Below are 15,915 nucleotides of genomic sequence, written 5' to 3' on the forward strand. Positions count from 1 at the left end.
ATTAGAATGTTCAGGAAGAAGTTGAAAATCAGAGTTTGCACATTTTCCCAGGTCACCCAAATCCTTCTGCCACCTCACTCCTCACATGGCCCAGGCTTAGCCTTATTTTTTTCTAGAGTCTCTCATTAAAATGCAGATAAAATATCCCTGGGATTAGTTCAAGGAGGCCATCCATAGAAAACTCTTTAATTTTCAAGTAAGTAGTTATTTATTTAAGTCGAAATGTATTTCAGAATTTTATTGTGAAATCTCCACAAGATGATATGAATCTGTTATGACATTTTAAACTGTTTAATGGACAATAGTAAAATAAAAAAAACTCGTGTCTTTGCTACCCACCTTGAGATGAGACATTACTAGAAGCTCAGGAAGTCCCAGTGTCCCTTCCCTCTCACGTGTCTTTCATCTCACCCCACAAAGTTAATCGGTAAATGTCATCTGAATTTGGTATTGATCACTACCCTTTTTCCTTCATTAGAATTTTCCCACCATGTTTGAACCCCTAAACAGTGTGTTACTTAGTTTTACTTTGATTTAAACATCAGGGTAGAATCATGCTGAATGAACTCTTTTATGACTTGATTCTTTTGTGCAACATTTTTACTGTGATGTATCGTGTAGAAGCCATTATGACCACATTGAAGAGGAATGACAAAGAATAGGTACCTTGTGCCAAGGTTTTAAAATAGAACACGACTACCATCATCAGTGCTCCCTTTGTGCCCTTTTCTGATTGCATCTCTTCTCTCCACCGCTCCAGGCTGAATAATGCCCAGATTTCAGGGATAATCGTTCCCTGGTGACTTACAGTAAATGCATTCCTACACAATAAAACTGTTTGATTTTGCTTATTTTTGAATGTATACGAATGGATTCATACTCTCTGTACTATAAAAATTAATTTTTTTTATTCAAAGTTAGAATCATCCCTGTTAATGTGTGTAGTTGGGGTTCTTTCATTTTTATTTCTTGATAGTATTCTGTTGTAAGTCTGTATCACATTGTTTATCGATCCTACTGTTGATGCACAGTGAGGTTTCCCTGTCTGGGGGTGTAATGAACAATCTCGTCTTCTGGTGCACATGGAAGCCATTCTCTGGGCCCTAGAGTGTAGGCTGGGCATATACATCAGAGTATGCCTACGTTCAGCTTTGCAGATAGTGCCAAATTGTGTTATGAAGTGGTCTGTCCAATTTTACATCCCACCAGCATCGTTGTTCAAGTCCTACATTCTGTGGCCAGTCTGGTGGGCATGAAATGGTATCCCACTGTGCTTGCAACTTACATTTCCCTTATTAGTAATGTATTTGAGCATTTTTTTTTAATACTTTATCAACTGTTTCTGTTTTCTTCTATGTGAAATGCATATTGATATCTTTTGCCTGTTTTTCTGCTAGGTTGTTTGTGTTTTTGTTTCTGAAATGCAAGAATTTTTAACATATTTTATTAGTATTTATCCTTTTCTTTGTTACAAATCTTTTTTTATATAATTTATGACTTGTCTTTTACTCTTTTAATGGCATTTTCTGATTTTAATGTTGGAAGTAATCAATCTTTTACTTTTATGATTTGCCTTTTTTATAAGTTGTTTAAGAAATTCTTCCCTACCCTGAGATCATGAAGATATTCTTCCATTGTCTTCAAAAAATTGTATAGTTTTCCTGTGTTTCACATTTACATCTTTAGTGCATCTAGAATTGATTTTCGTATTTTACATGAGTTAGAGATAACTTTTCTTTTTACCTCTCCTTTCCTTTTTCTTTCTTTTTTCTTTTTTTCAACCAGGATTGCCAGCTTTTCCAATAACCTTCCCTTGTGACCTACAGTACTACCATGTCATATGTCATGTTTCCGTGACTCTACTGGGCTCTCAACTCTCTTCCATTCATCTTTTTGTCTGTTCACACACCAACACCACATTGGCTTAATTATGTTGGCTTTATAAGTCTTCATACCAGGGAAGCAGCACCCCCTCCAATATTTAACCCATTTTCATGTTCTTTTTCATGAGTATTTTAGCTGCTACTGGCTGTTTGCTCTAATGGAAAGCGTTATATCCACCTGTTAAGTCTTTCTGTCTCTCTCTCTCTCACACACGCACACACACACACACACTCACTCCTATTGGGATTGTTTTTCCACGGGTAGGAGGTCTATTCATGAACCTGGAGGTGATATATAGCTCTTCACGCCTTCGTGCGTGTAACCCACATAGCCATGGCATGCACATTTATTTCCAGGTGAAACCTCACCCAAATTAACAAAGAGAATGTAAAACAAAAAAATCATATAGCTCCAATCTCGAATTTAAGTAACTTAATCATCAGGCCAAAATGTCCTCCTTTTGAAATCTCACAAAGCCCTGTGTAGCTGTGCATTGTAGATAATCATCATCTACTAGAACTTTTCTTGATTGACTTTTTAAAAAATATATATAGTAAGAAAATTTAACATGCGATCTACTCTCTTAGCATATTTTTAAGTGCACAAAACTGCATTGTTAACTACAGACACGATGTTGTAGAGTGGATCTCTAGGACTCACTCATCTTGTCTAACTGAATCTTCGTTTTCCACTAAAGACCAGCTCCCGTTTCACCCTCCCTGTGCCCCTGGCAACCACCATTCTACTCTCTGCTTCTGAGTTTGACTATTTCAGATACTTCATCAAACTGGAATCAAGTAATATTTTTCTTTCTGTGGCTGGCTTATTTCACTAAGCATAATATCAAGGTTCATTCACATTGTCATGTATGGCAGGATGCTATTTGTTAAGGTTGAATAATCTACCACTGTAGGTATAAACCACATTTTCTTTATCCGTTCATCCATTGATGGACCTTTAGGTTGTTGAGATTTTTTACTGGAATTATATTAATTCTGAGCATCAGTTTGGGGGAAATGTGTATCTTTACAGTATTGTCTTCTAATCCAGGCATAATACAGAAAATCACACCAATTTTTTTCTTCAATTTTTTAAAAGAATTATTGATTGATTTTTTAATAGAAGTATAGTCAGTTTACAATGTTGTGTCCATTTCTGGTGTACAGCTTAATGCTTCAGTCACACATATTCTTTAATATTTTTAATAAAGTTTTTATTTTCTTTCTGTAGCAGGCTTGCATTTTTCTTACTAGATTTAGCCTAAGTATTTTATACTTTTTCTTGCTGAGGTAAATTTTAAAAATACTTTTTCTGACGTTATTAGGATATATACCTGAAATTGGCTTTTATATTTTGATTTTGTGTCTAGAAAGCCTGATTCTGATATTTTTCTGTACATTCAACATACACAGTCATTGAAAATTACCATTTTCTCCTATGTTTGTTGGAAGTTATGTAGCTTTTTCTCTTTTTTAGAGGTTAGCCTAGCTATTTTAACATACACAGTTAAAGCCTCGCATTAATCAATGTCCTGCTTCTAAATAACACATGAGACTTAGAATTCTTTATCTCCTACTATCCCTTTTTTAATTTAAAAACTTTTCTTAACCACAATTTGAGTTCTTTCAAGTTAAGCATTACTAATATTTTTAAATAGATTCATCGACCTCTTTGTTACTCTCTTCGCTCATTGTTCTTTCTTACATTTCAGATTTTGCTCTGGTATCATCTTATTTCTACCTGAAGTACATCCTTTGGTGTGTCTGTTGTAGTAAGCTCTCTCAGATTTTGGTTGTCTAAAAACATCTTTAATTAAATTTTATTTAATTCATCTCTTTAATTGAGAGATATTTTTATTGCACTTAGAATTCCTAATTCGCAGTTATTTTCTCTTATCATATTTAAGGTATTACCCTACTGTCTTCTGGTTTCGAATTTTTGCATGAAGAAGTCAGCTGTTGATCTAAATACCATTTATTTGTATCTTTTTTTGGAACTTTAGTTAGACAAATATTGGGGCCATATCACTCTCTCCCACACCTCTTTTGGATATTTTTTATCTCCATTTGCCTCTTCTCTTCAGCGTAAGGAACTATATTTTTCATTTCCAGAAGTTCTTTTGGGTTCATTTTCAACTCTTCTTGGTCTTTTTAAAAAGTAATTTCTTGTTCCTTGCTCATGTTTCCAACCTTCTTTTTTTATACATGTATATATATATACATGTATATATATATATATATATATACACACAAATTGAACATTCTGTGTCCAGTAATCTCTACATCTTAACGTCTTTGAAGATTTATTCTGCTGTCTATGGATTTGCTGGCTGTCATTCATGGTGCCTTGCTTCTGTGTGATTTTTGTGCTTGTTAACTATGAGCCACTCTTGTCCTTGAAACTTTTTTTTTTTGAGGAATCTTTGAAGCCTGGGTTGAATTTGTGCCCTTAAGAGAGGATTTGTTAGTGTGGCTACCACAAATTCAGGTTAAGCTAATGAATTCTCAGCAGAGACTTGTTTCTCCTTTTCAACCAACATCAAGGGGAAGAAAAGCAAAGTTTTGTGCATCCATTTTTCATTTGTTTTTGTTTTTATTTAATACTGGCCACTCATTTGGAGCATACGAAGCCTTTAGATTTGCAGCTTTATTCTGGTTTTCCTACTGGACCCTTTACCTTTTGGAGGTTCAGGCTTCTTCCCTTGTTTCCCACACCCTGTGCAGCTGTCAGTGGTGAATGTCAAGGAAGAAGGTTATGTTAGAAACCCTTAGAACAAAAACAAGTTTTCAGTGCTTGCTTTCTCCCTGGATTACTGTTTTCATTTATTTTTTTCTGTCCTCTGAGGAGTCCTTACTACTGTACCAACACAATAATGCATTTCAACACACAGAGACACACAATTTAGCAAGCATTTTAGTTGCTTTTATCATAAGGATTATTCCAGTATATAGTTTATCATACTTCTCTCAAGAAACATTTCTAAAAACCTTTAATTACAGTATTAAATTTATCTTTCATGCCCCCTTTGCCTCATTAAACTGTGTCTAAAAGTGTCTAATATAGGTTTTATTGAGGTATATATTTTTAAACATTTTCCAGTTAAAATAGAAAACTGGTATTATGATAAATCAGTAAAGTTGATCTCTAATGTTATCACTTTCACTTAGGATAAAAATGTAAAAAAAAAATTAGTTATTGATTTAATAAATTATGATTAAAGGGCTCTCTGATGAGAACTGTGTTTTCTGTCCAGTTGTGCTCGAGTTTGCCCTCTGTTCCCTAGTCACAAATGAAGGGTTTACGTTTGCATCCAAATTTCATGCCACTGTAACTTAAAAACATCTACTACTCACTGTTTAAACCAGAAGGAATTTTGGAGTTTGACAAACATCGTTTATGTAAATAACAGATGGTAGCATTCATTCCATTATTTGGTAGATTGACGTAAAACAAAATGATCAAACTTTCAATGTTTCAAGGATGTAGCTTTAGAGGAGAGAGTTTAAAAGCTTTTGGATAACATAAATATTTATCACATTCTGCTTTGGGTGTGTATATATATATGCATGTGCACCGTTTGTAACTGACTGAAGGAACCTGATTATGCTATCAAGCATTTAGCATTTGAAGAATCTTAATCTCATTTTGATGTGTATTTTATAACTTGGACAAAAGCTATACATGTACATATATCAGAAGGAAAATATTACTACAGTTTTATTCCCAAGTTTTATATCTGGCGCACTAGCGTATCAGAAGGAGCAAAACGTTGGTATCTTTGAGGCGCTTACTCTAAGGAAATCATGGACTTCTGCCCAGACCATTAGACAGAGCCCAGTGGTACTTTCATCTCACTGGTGACAGTAAATCTTCGATGTCTCTGAGAAAAACATACATACATCATGCAAAGCAAAATGTGGACCTGGTAGGTGGGCCAGCCTCGAATCATCTCACAGGCTGGCTATTGTCTTTTCTACTTGCACAGCTCCCACAGCATATGCCAGTTATTATGCCAAAAATAAAAGCCACACAAGGAAAGCATTAGAACTGCAGACCCTGTCCAAGTGCAAAATTCCAATTATCAAAGCCTAAACACAAGCCTTTTATTAAAAAAATCCTCTTTGATCTGCACTATAATTGGCACACTTTCTACTAAGTGACACTGGCAATTCAGTGCTGCATTTAGATTTTATTTCCCCTTTACTACCAGCAGCAGATCACGATAGCAAGCTGAAGGCCCTGTTTGGTGGAGACACAGCTCCAGATGAGCGCTCTGGACCCACCTCGGACTGGGGCTTCTCTGCCATTTTGTAGGGGAGAGGGGTAGGCTCAGCCCCTGTTCCGGAGATTTCTGAAAACCATCTTCTTTCATTACCAGCTCAGCAAAATGCATCATAGTGATTCTTTCAGCTGCCCAATACTTAAATCCACTCCAAATTTTCTATCAGGAATTTTGGTAATATCAGACTGTGGTCTGTAAAAGTAACTTGGTTTTCTGAATTGATAAGTAAATCTGATGACCACAAATGAAAGTGAATGTATGACGTTTTAGATTTGGTAGTATAATGAATTCGTCCTATAGAATATAAATATTTTTTTCTTAATAACAGAATAGAAGCAATAACCAACCCCCAAAAAACACTCAATGCCAAAGTCAGAATTTTAGAATAGGACATGATTGCTATTAGCATCGAGGTAAGTACATGATAGTCTGAAGTTTCCTTGGCCTACGATGGTTTCTAGGGAAACTGGTTCAGATAGAGCAATCAGAACTGGCTTTCAGGCCAAATTTCCAGAAACAGTACAGGGCCTTTCAGCAGAAGATCAAATTTCTAATAGCCCATAGCTATTAAATGTTCTCCTTCTAAATTCAGAGTTTATGCAAGGATTAAATCTATATTTGATGACGAAGCAGTTGAGAGACATGGGGAGACCACCAGACTCTATATCATGTTGCTGCAAAGAAACTTTCTCAGTGTGCACCCATCACATCTCATGGCAGCCCTGTGAAGCCATCCATTATTAATGTTCCTGTTTGACAGAAGATGAGAGTCAGCTCATGGAACCTGAATAACTTAACTGCAGGTGACCAACTTAGTAGTGGTGGAGCCAGGTAGTTTACCTAAATTAAGTAGCCAGGGCTAGGATTTATGCTTGGCTTCAGGTTTTTCAAACTCCCAATCAGTGCCCACTCAGCAAACTCTATTCGATGGAATTTCTGACAGTGAGAACTAAATAAATCATGACAGTAGAATAATAATAACAAATTCGGTAAGAAATGTAATTGTAAAAGGGAGGAAATAAAACAGAGTAGAAACTAGAGAAGGAAATTATATCAAGGCGATACAGGAAAATGGGGGCACGAGAGGATGGCCGTGTCTCAGGTCTTGGTTGAGCCCCTGGTACGTGCCCTACCAAATGGGGGTCCTTGGCTTTGTGCAGGAAAGAATTCAAGTGTGAGCCATAGTTGAGTAAAGGTAGATTTATTCAGAGAGATACAAATTCCATAGACAGAGTGTAGGCTGTCTCAGAAGGCAAGAAAGAGAGAGAGAGAGAGAGAGAGCCATGAGTCATGGTGTTGCTAGTTTTCATATGCTAACAAGTGAGAGGATTATTCCAACTACTCTGGGGAAGGGGCTGGGATTCCCAGGAACTGGGCCACCACCCTCTCTTCGACCTTTCATGGTCAGCCTCAGCACTGTCCTGGTGCCTGTGGGAGTGTCATTCACCATGCTAGTACATTACAACGTGCATAATGAAGCTTACAGTCCACTGGAGGTCGAGTCTTCTGCCATCTTGGGGCTCCAAGTCTGCTGGGAGTTGACTTCTCTGCCAACTTGGTGCTAATTGCTGTGTCATTCCTTTAATGGCTGTGTTCTACCCCCTTCCTTCCTACCTTAAGGGGAGGAATTTTCTTAATCTGGGGAAAAAACATGTGCAGGGCATAACCCTGGGGTCAGTTTCCCTCACCTGGTTCTACTTGTTATCTGAAGGTGTAACAAATACTACTGGGGGCGTCCATGTGCCAGACCCCGAGCTGGGCACTGGGGAGATGATGGTGTGAGAGACGTAACCATTTTCCTCACCTTGTGAATCTTCTAAACCAAGAGGGGTTACTCGGCAGAAATAGGTGAACAAAGGCCATGCAGGCACTTTGGGAAAGTCTGTTGGAGGCAGACATGGTGATGGTTTCGGGGCTGAGGGGTCTCAAAAGAGCCCTGAGGAAGCACAAAGGTGGGGACAATTCCGGATGGATGGCAGTGCGGGCATGAGAACTCTGGAAAGAGTGTTTGCAGACAGAATGGGTATGAGTGTCCCAACCAGAGCAGAGAAAGCAACGTTGGGAAAGACAAGGACAAGACTTCTCAGGTGGGGAGGCCAGAGCAAGTGGGTCCCGGGGAGGCTGAAAATGCTGCGCTTTACCATAAGAGCTGTGAAAGCCATTGAAAGGTTTTATTCAGGGCAGTCACGGTGTCTTTTTCCATTATTTAATTTGGAATTCGAACTGGATTGGGGTAGACCGGTCGAGTGGACTCATGCAAGGGACAAAGTGGGAAAAGCTGAATGATAATTCATGCTTTGAGCAAAGCATTTACCAAATACTCGGAGGAGGGAGGCAGGGGTGAAGACGGAGATGGATTCGTGAGATATTTGAAAGGTGGCCTTTGCAGACATGGTGATGGACTAAGTCTGGAGACAGAGGGATGATTTAAGAGAGAGCATGTAGATTTCAGGTATTTCATGGTTTTTCCTTCCCTGCCTGTTTGACCCATGTAAATATCTGCCTTTTCTCACCTTTTTCCAGACACTGGGAGGCACTGAGGGACAGGTGAGCATGTGAGCATATGAATCAAAGGTGATCTGGGAGTTTTTAAAATAAAATCATCTTCTTTTTTTTTTTTTCTCTCTGGAAATCAAAATAGGAGAACTCACTGTGAAAGAACCCACGTTTCTTGATTTTGAAGTCAGAAGGGAAGTTCAGCTCATTGTTGTAGCTCAAAGTGGGAGGCACAGAGCCTACAGCAAAGTAGCAGTCTTCATCCAAGATGTGAATGACAATTCACCACGCTTTGAGCAAAGTGTTTACCAAGTGTCAGTGTCTGAGGGCCAGTTCCACCATGATCCCATCATACAGGTAAAAAGCGTGTTGTGCGTGTGTAAATTCTCCTCAACCAGTGTCCATCAAAATATCTAAAGCCTTTTTCCAGGACATGAATTAAACTTTAAATGTTTTCTTGGCACATACAATATTTGATGCTTGGGATGGAACCTTAGTTTGAAAGAAGTCTTGAGTTTCTCAGTTCACTCCTTCCTCTGTAGTGCCCACCTGCTTTCTCTAAGGACCCTGCTCGCAGGGAGTCAATAGGAGTAAAAAAAAAAAAATTGGCTGGCCTTATAAATGTGTATAATTTAGTGGGGAAGTCACAAAAGTATATAATTTAAATGCATAGCATATTATTAATGTTACAGTAGAAATGTGTATTTAATGTCAGGAGAGCAAAGAGGAGACATAAACTGTTCCTGGAAGGAAAGTGTGAGTCTTCACGGAAGAATGATATTTACACTTAGTCTTAAAGGGCCAATAGACATTTGCCAGGTGGAGCTGCAGCCAGGCGAGCACACACGGAGGCACGGACACATGGGAGGCCTCCCTCGTTTGGATTTGCAGACGTCTCATGTGAAAGGCACAGATATGCTGATTTCAAGCCCAGCCCCATCTCAGGAAAAAGACTCCCATGTCCTGAAGAAGAGGATCTGTTCACACGGTGGCCTTGCTCAGTCTTTAAACCCACCCATCCTTGGTAGACTCTCTCCCTGCTTCGGGACGAATGCCTGTGTTTACCAGTCCCTTCATGCTTTGAATTAAAGAACCTGGACATTAGGACACCCACAAGCTCTTGGGAATCTGCACGGGAGATGAGTATAAAACCCCCTTCCTGCCAGTCAGCAGCGTAAGGAACATTCCCTTTGGCCTTTGTAACCCTGCTGCCCGGAACCAGCACCTCCTGATTTGCTCTCTGGGCTGGATGGGGGCAGGGAACCAGGTGATCTGAGACCTCCACCCATTCTTTACTGACTGTGCTGCCTTCACCTGAACATAGAGCAACACCTTCGTGTGACTCCTGTCCAGTTCAGGTGCACACACCCCCCTTCTGTTGGGGGAAACAAGACCATGGAGTTTTAGCTCTGTGCCCCAGAATTTCCTACGTTGTTTTTGCAGATTAATTCTGTATGATGGTAGCCTGATTGCTCCAGGTTCCAGCCTGCTCCAGAAGGCTTGTGCCTTTACTCCCGTTTCAGCCGTAACTTTAAGAGGAAGGTGAGGGCATTCTCTTTCATAGTCTTTGGCACCCCGGCCCAGCAATGCCTGTTCAGTGGGGATCCCAGCACCACCGAGGGGTGTCCTTGGTCACAGAGAACCCCTCACGGGGGCGCTGCTGCACTGCACCTTGTCATACGTGCCTTAGCACCCGGGTTCCTGGGTGGGGCTAGACCCTCAAGTGGAATACATGAAGGTGAAGCGCCCGTTAACGCCCAGGTACACCCAACAGGGAGAGAGCCCAGCCGGTGCTTCAGGTGACAGACATTTCAAGAGGGCTCAGGCAGGGACGGATACAGTGAATTTCGTTCTTCATATATTTAGATCATTTTGTTTCCAGGAAACTAGAGCTGCCATTTCCCTGTTCAGATAAATAGGAATGTAGAAGGCTCTGGACTTCTTGGTTTTTGCTACCACACGGCCCATGCGCCTTCCTTTTGGTTACAGCCCCCCAGCTTCCTGTAGGAACCGATGTCTGTAGGAACCGACCCTCCACTGCCAGATGCAGTCTTGGTGGGATTGTCAGTCAAGGTCATGACCTCCCCGCCTTGCGACAGGTGATGTCAAGCCCCTCGGCCTCCTGTAGACTTTCTCTCCCCAGAATTTGAATCCTGGGTGGTAGGTCACCAGGAAGGAGACAAATCAGAGCTGATTCATCTTGACAGTGTCAACTCAAAGAAGCTGTGCCCCAGAGTCGCTCGCATTCTTGTGCGTCACCTGGACGCTATCCTGATACCTTTCTCTCCTGGTGAAGTTAGCCACAGTGGATTTGTGTTGCTAGCACCCTGAGAACCCTGGCTGATCCACCTCCCGGGGGGCCTACTACTGTAACACTTTTAAGTGTACAGCCTAGGGGACATGATGGACTTTATTCTGCCCAGATGCAAGTACGTTTCCCTTCCTCATGATCTCAAAGGGTGCTGTGAGTTGCTGCCTTTCTGTACCAAGTAGCTGGCTGTGTGAGGTTCTGGCTCCCCTGAGAACTCGAGCTGCAGGGTGAAGGATAAATTGAAAGGAGAGGGAGCTAAAAGCAAAATCCCACTAGGACATCAGTGTAGATGACCAGGAGAGAGATGACTGGGGATGTGAGCCCAGGCAATGGCTGAGGGGCATAGAAGATAAAAATAAATAGACAAAAATTAATCTGTCAACTTGTTCTGAAATGAGATCTTGAATCCACTAATAGAGTTAGTTTTGTGATTAAAATGTAAAGCAGACTAAATAATGTATCTCCTCAGAGAATGATACAGGACTTTTGTTTTCTCTTCAACACTCATGCTTGTACAGCTCATTAAATAAATCATCAAGATCTAAATTTGTTAGCACCAAATCTAGGTCTTCTTTCATTTAGCTCAAAACATGTGGTAGCCCTACTGAAAATTACTTGGAAATTGTTTCGGTGAGTCTTCTTTATTTATTTATTATAAATGTAAACTTCAGCCATTGGCTAATATTCCATCGATCATTGTTTTTAAAGTGTGTTTGACAATGTGATTCTTTCAATGCATTTCTCTAAAAAAGAGGCTTAACCCACCTGCAGATTTAATCCTTAACTAACGGAAGAGTCACTTCCTCACAGGTTTTCGCCACAGACCTGGACAGCGGGTCAAACGGCCTTGTTGAGTATTGCATTCTTTCTGGCAACCAAGGGCAAGCATTCCAGATGGACACACTGAGCGGTGTGCTAACAGCAAACGCGATTCTGGATTACGAGGGCACCCACACCTATCGGTATGTTCCAGACTCAGATCCATTTGACCAGCTATTTTGCTTTGTTTCTGACCACATAGTTGCTTTGGACATGACTTCCTGTTACATACGGCTTAGCTGTAAGATAGGTTTTCCCTTTGACCCAAATTAGGATCACCCTTGGTTCACTGAGAGAGTAGCAGACGGTATTTGCTATTTGGAAAATGTGATTGGACTGGAAGAACTCTCAGGTCCCTTCTAGTTCTAAGAGTTCTTGCAAGTGTGATGCTATTAAGTCCTAAATGAGAGACGTTAGAAATATTTGTGAAATGCCTTCTGAGCTATAGACACTGCTGATGTTTGATGTTACTGTTTTTAAAAAAAGTGAAGGCTCAATGACATTTTCCTTTTTTATTGAAATATAGTTGGTTTGCAATGTTGTGTTAATTTCTCGCATACAGCATAGTGATGCAGTTTTATATATATATATATTATATATATAGTTTCATATTCTTTTCATTATAGGCTATTACAAGATATTGAATATAGTTCCCTGTGCTATACTTTGTTTATCTGCTTTGTAAATAGTAGTTAGTATATGCAAATCCCAAACTCCCAATTTATCCCACCACCCACCCTCTCCCCGCTGGTAACTATAACTTTGTTTTCTATGTCTGTGAGTCTGTTTCTGTTTTGCAGATAAGATCATTTGTCTCATTTTTTAAGAATCCACATATAAATGATATTATATGGTATTTTTCTTTTTCTTTCTGGCTTACTTCATTTAGAATGACAGTCTCTAGGTCCATCCATGTTGCTGCAGGTGGCATTATTTTTTATGGCTGAGTAGTATTCCATTGAATATATATACTGCAATTCTTTGTCCAGTCATCTGTCAGTGGACATTCAGGTTGCTTCCATGTCTTGGCTATTATCTGTAGTGCTGCTATGAACATTGGGGTGCATGTACGTTTTTGAATTAGAGTTTCCTCCAGATATATGCCCAGGAATAGGATTGCTGGATCATATGGTAAATATTTTTAGTTTTTAAAGGAATCTCCATACTGTTTTCCATAATGGCTGCACCAAATTACATTCCTAACAGCGGTGTAGGAGGATTCTCTTTCCTCCATACCCTCTCCAGCATTTATTGTTTGTGGACTTTTGGATGATGGTCATTCTGACCTCATCATAGTTTTGATTTGCATTTCTCTGATAACTAGTGATATTGAGCATTTTTTCATGTGCCTATTGGTCATTCGTATGTCTTCTTTGAAGAATTGCTTGTTTAGATCTTCTGCCCATTTTTGGATTGGGTTGTTTGTTTTTTTCTTAAGTCATATGAGCTGTTTATATATTCTGGAAATCAAGCCCTTGTCAGTTTCATCTTTTGCAACTTTTTTCTCCCATTCTGTAGGTTGTTATTTTGTTTTGCTTATAGTTTCCTTTGCTGTGCAAAAGCTTGTAAGTTTAATTAGGACCCATTTGTTTATTTTTGCTTTTATTTCTATTGCTTGGATAGACTGCCCTAGGAGAACATTGCTGAGATGTATGTTAGATAATGTTTTGCCTATGTTTTCTTCTAGGAGATTTATTGTGTCTTGTCTTATGTTTAAGTCTTTAAGCCATTTTGAGTTTATTTTTGGGTATGATGTGAGGGAATATTCTAACTTTATTGATTTACATGCTGCTGTCCAATTTTCCCAACACCATTTGCTGAAGAGATTGTCTTTATTCCATTGTATGTTCTTGCCTCCTTTGTTAAAGATTAATTGACCAAAAGTCTGTGGGTTCATTTCTGGGCTCTCTATTCTGTTCCATTGGTCCATATGCCTGTTTTTGTACTAATACCATGCTGTTTTGATTACTGTAGCTCTGTAGTATTGTCTGAAGTCTGGAAGAGTTATTCCTCCAGCTTCATTCTTTTTCTTCAGTAATGCTTTGGCAATTCTGGGTCTTTTGTGACTCCTTATAAATTTTAATATGATTTGTTCTAGTTCTGTGAAATATGTCCTGGGTAATTTGATAGGGATTTCATTATATCTGTAGGTTGTGTTGGGCAGTATGGCCATTTTAAGAATATTGATTCTTCCAATCCAGGAGCATGGGATATCTTTCCATTTTTTTTAAGTCTTCTTTAATTTCCTTAGTCAATGTTTTGTAGTTCTCCATGTATAAGTCTTTCAGCTTTTTCTTATTTGCATCATCATTTCAATGTTCCCAACATTTAAATTGGTCCCAATATTTTAAAGTGCCCCTCTCTGAGTCCCCATGAAGAATTCAGTTCCTGGGAGAAGCAGGGACTGAGAGAAGTTGAAATCTACACACATGGTCACAGATGTAGAGATACAGATGCAGACACACACACACACAAACACACACACAGGCTGTCTCCAGTGTCACCACAGGAACAATTTGAACCTCCATCTCTCTAAGTTTTCCCCCTCTCCTGCTATGTGTGGCTTCTCTGCCTTTCTAGTTCTTTCTCCGATCTTTCAGGTAATGAGAAAAATAGAATGATTTCCCCCAGCCTGCTCTACCTTTAGTGAAGATTTTGGAAATGGTATCATTTAACATTTAACTTTATTTTAACCTTTTGAATTTTGCTATTTTGTCTGACTGAAGATTTTCCCAATTCCAGCCCTGCGTTTTACAATATAAAAGGAGAAGGGGAAAGATATTGTCAGTTATGGTTCTACTCAATATAAATGCATTAAATAAAAAGTAAATAATTTTTAGTTCTCATATTAACCACATATAGGGAAACTCAGTGGGCAGATGATGACAGATAATAAAATAAACCTTAAGTTCTGTCTGGCTGATATTTCTGAATTTAAAAAATTAGTTACCAAGCATGAAACTGGGGATATAAAGGCACATGAGTCCCTTTATATCAATAATTTAAAATTATTATTTGTAATAATTATATTTATAATTTTTATATATTATAATTATATTATTTTATAATTATATATTACGTGTTATATATTATACACATGATAATGATATTTGTATTTATAATAAAATAATTATAAATACTATAAAGCATATTAATAATCGCAATAGCTTCCATTTACAGAGCACCTGCTTTACGTGTTGAATTGTCATAACAGACTTAAGATTTACAGAGTGAGGGACTAAAGCTTAGAGAGGTAAAGCTGTTTGCCAAGAATACACAGCTAGGAAATGTAGAACTGAGATTCTTGCTTGTGTGAATGGTCCTAGCAGGGAGGGCTTCCTACTGTATCATGTGAATGAGTCTTTAGGGCGTATACCTGTCTATTTACAAAACACAAAACGAAAAAAAAACTTCTGAAACTTAAAATAATTATAGCAATTAAGTTCCAACCAGCAATTGTGGCAGGACATATATGAGCTGCAAAAGTGGGATTTGAATAACTGCTTTCTTCTTCCTGACTTATAACTGATGTGGGGAGACTTTATTACTATTTAAGCTGGTAATCAATATTCGTGTGAGTCTTGTAACACTTTAGGGCCGAGATTTTTTAGTCTTTTGAGGGACTTTAAATTAAAGTGAACAACAAAAAGGTCATAGGCAAATTAAGAGTTAAGCGTTTAAAAATTCAGTTTCTGTAGGAGAAATATTCAAGGTCAAAGAGCACTTATTGCCAGGAGCAATGCTAAACTCATACTCCACCAAATTCTCATTATGACTGTGCAAGAAATAATAAAAAAGCAGTTATATATTAAAGGTAGCAAATGGGCTGAAATGTTAATTATTTTTTCCAAAATACATGACTCATAAGCAGCAAGGCTGGAATTGGACCTCCAGTCTGCTGGTTCCCCATGGAAAAGGGAGTAAAGGCGTTCCAGGCATGACGACATCAAGGCAGAAAGCATGAGGGAGGGCATGGATATGTGAAAGCATTCGGTGCATTTGGAAGTAACAAGTGGTACAGTGCACCTGAGAAGCTGCTGAGTGTGGGGTAATGAAAAAAGAGGCTGGGTGTGGAAGAGTAGGAGACAGATGGGCAAAAAGCACAAACTTCCAGTAAGATAAA

General features: G+C 38.9%; 1 protein-coding gene across 1 annotated transcript in view; it reads left to right on the plus strand.

The window, feature by feature from the left end:
• Positions 1-15,915, plus strand: part of DCHS2 (dachsous cadherin-related 2) — a 227,994-nt gene that overhangs the window by 196,406 nt on the left and 15,673 nt on the right. The window contains exons 17-18 of the mRNA XM_074375400.1: positions 8,808-9,019; positions 11,784-11,935. Of these exons, the coding sequence (XP_074231501.1) occupies positions 8,808-9,019; positions 11,784-11,935 (364 nt within the window). The remainder of the gene's footprint in view (positions 1-8,807; positions 9,020-11,783; positions 11,936-15,915) is intronic.

The sequence above is a fragment of the Camelus bactrianus genome, chromosome 2 (genome assembly GCF_048773025.1).
Source record: "Camelus bactrianus isolate YW-2024 breed Bactrian camel chromosome 2, ASM4877302v1, whole genome shotgun sequence".
Classification (NCBI taxonomy): domain Eukaryota; kingdom Metazoa; phylum Chordata; class Mammalia; order Artiodactyla; family Camelidae; genus Camelus; species Camelus bactrianus.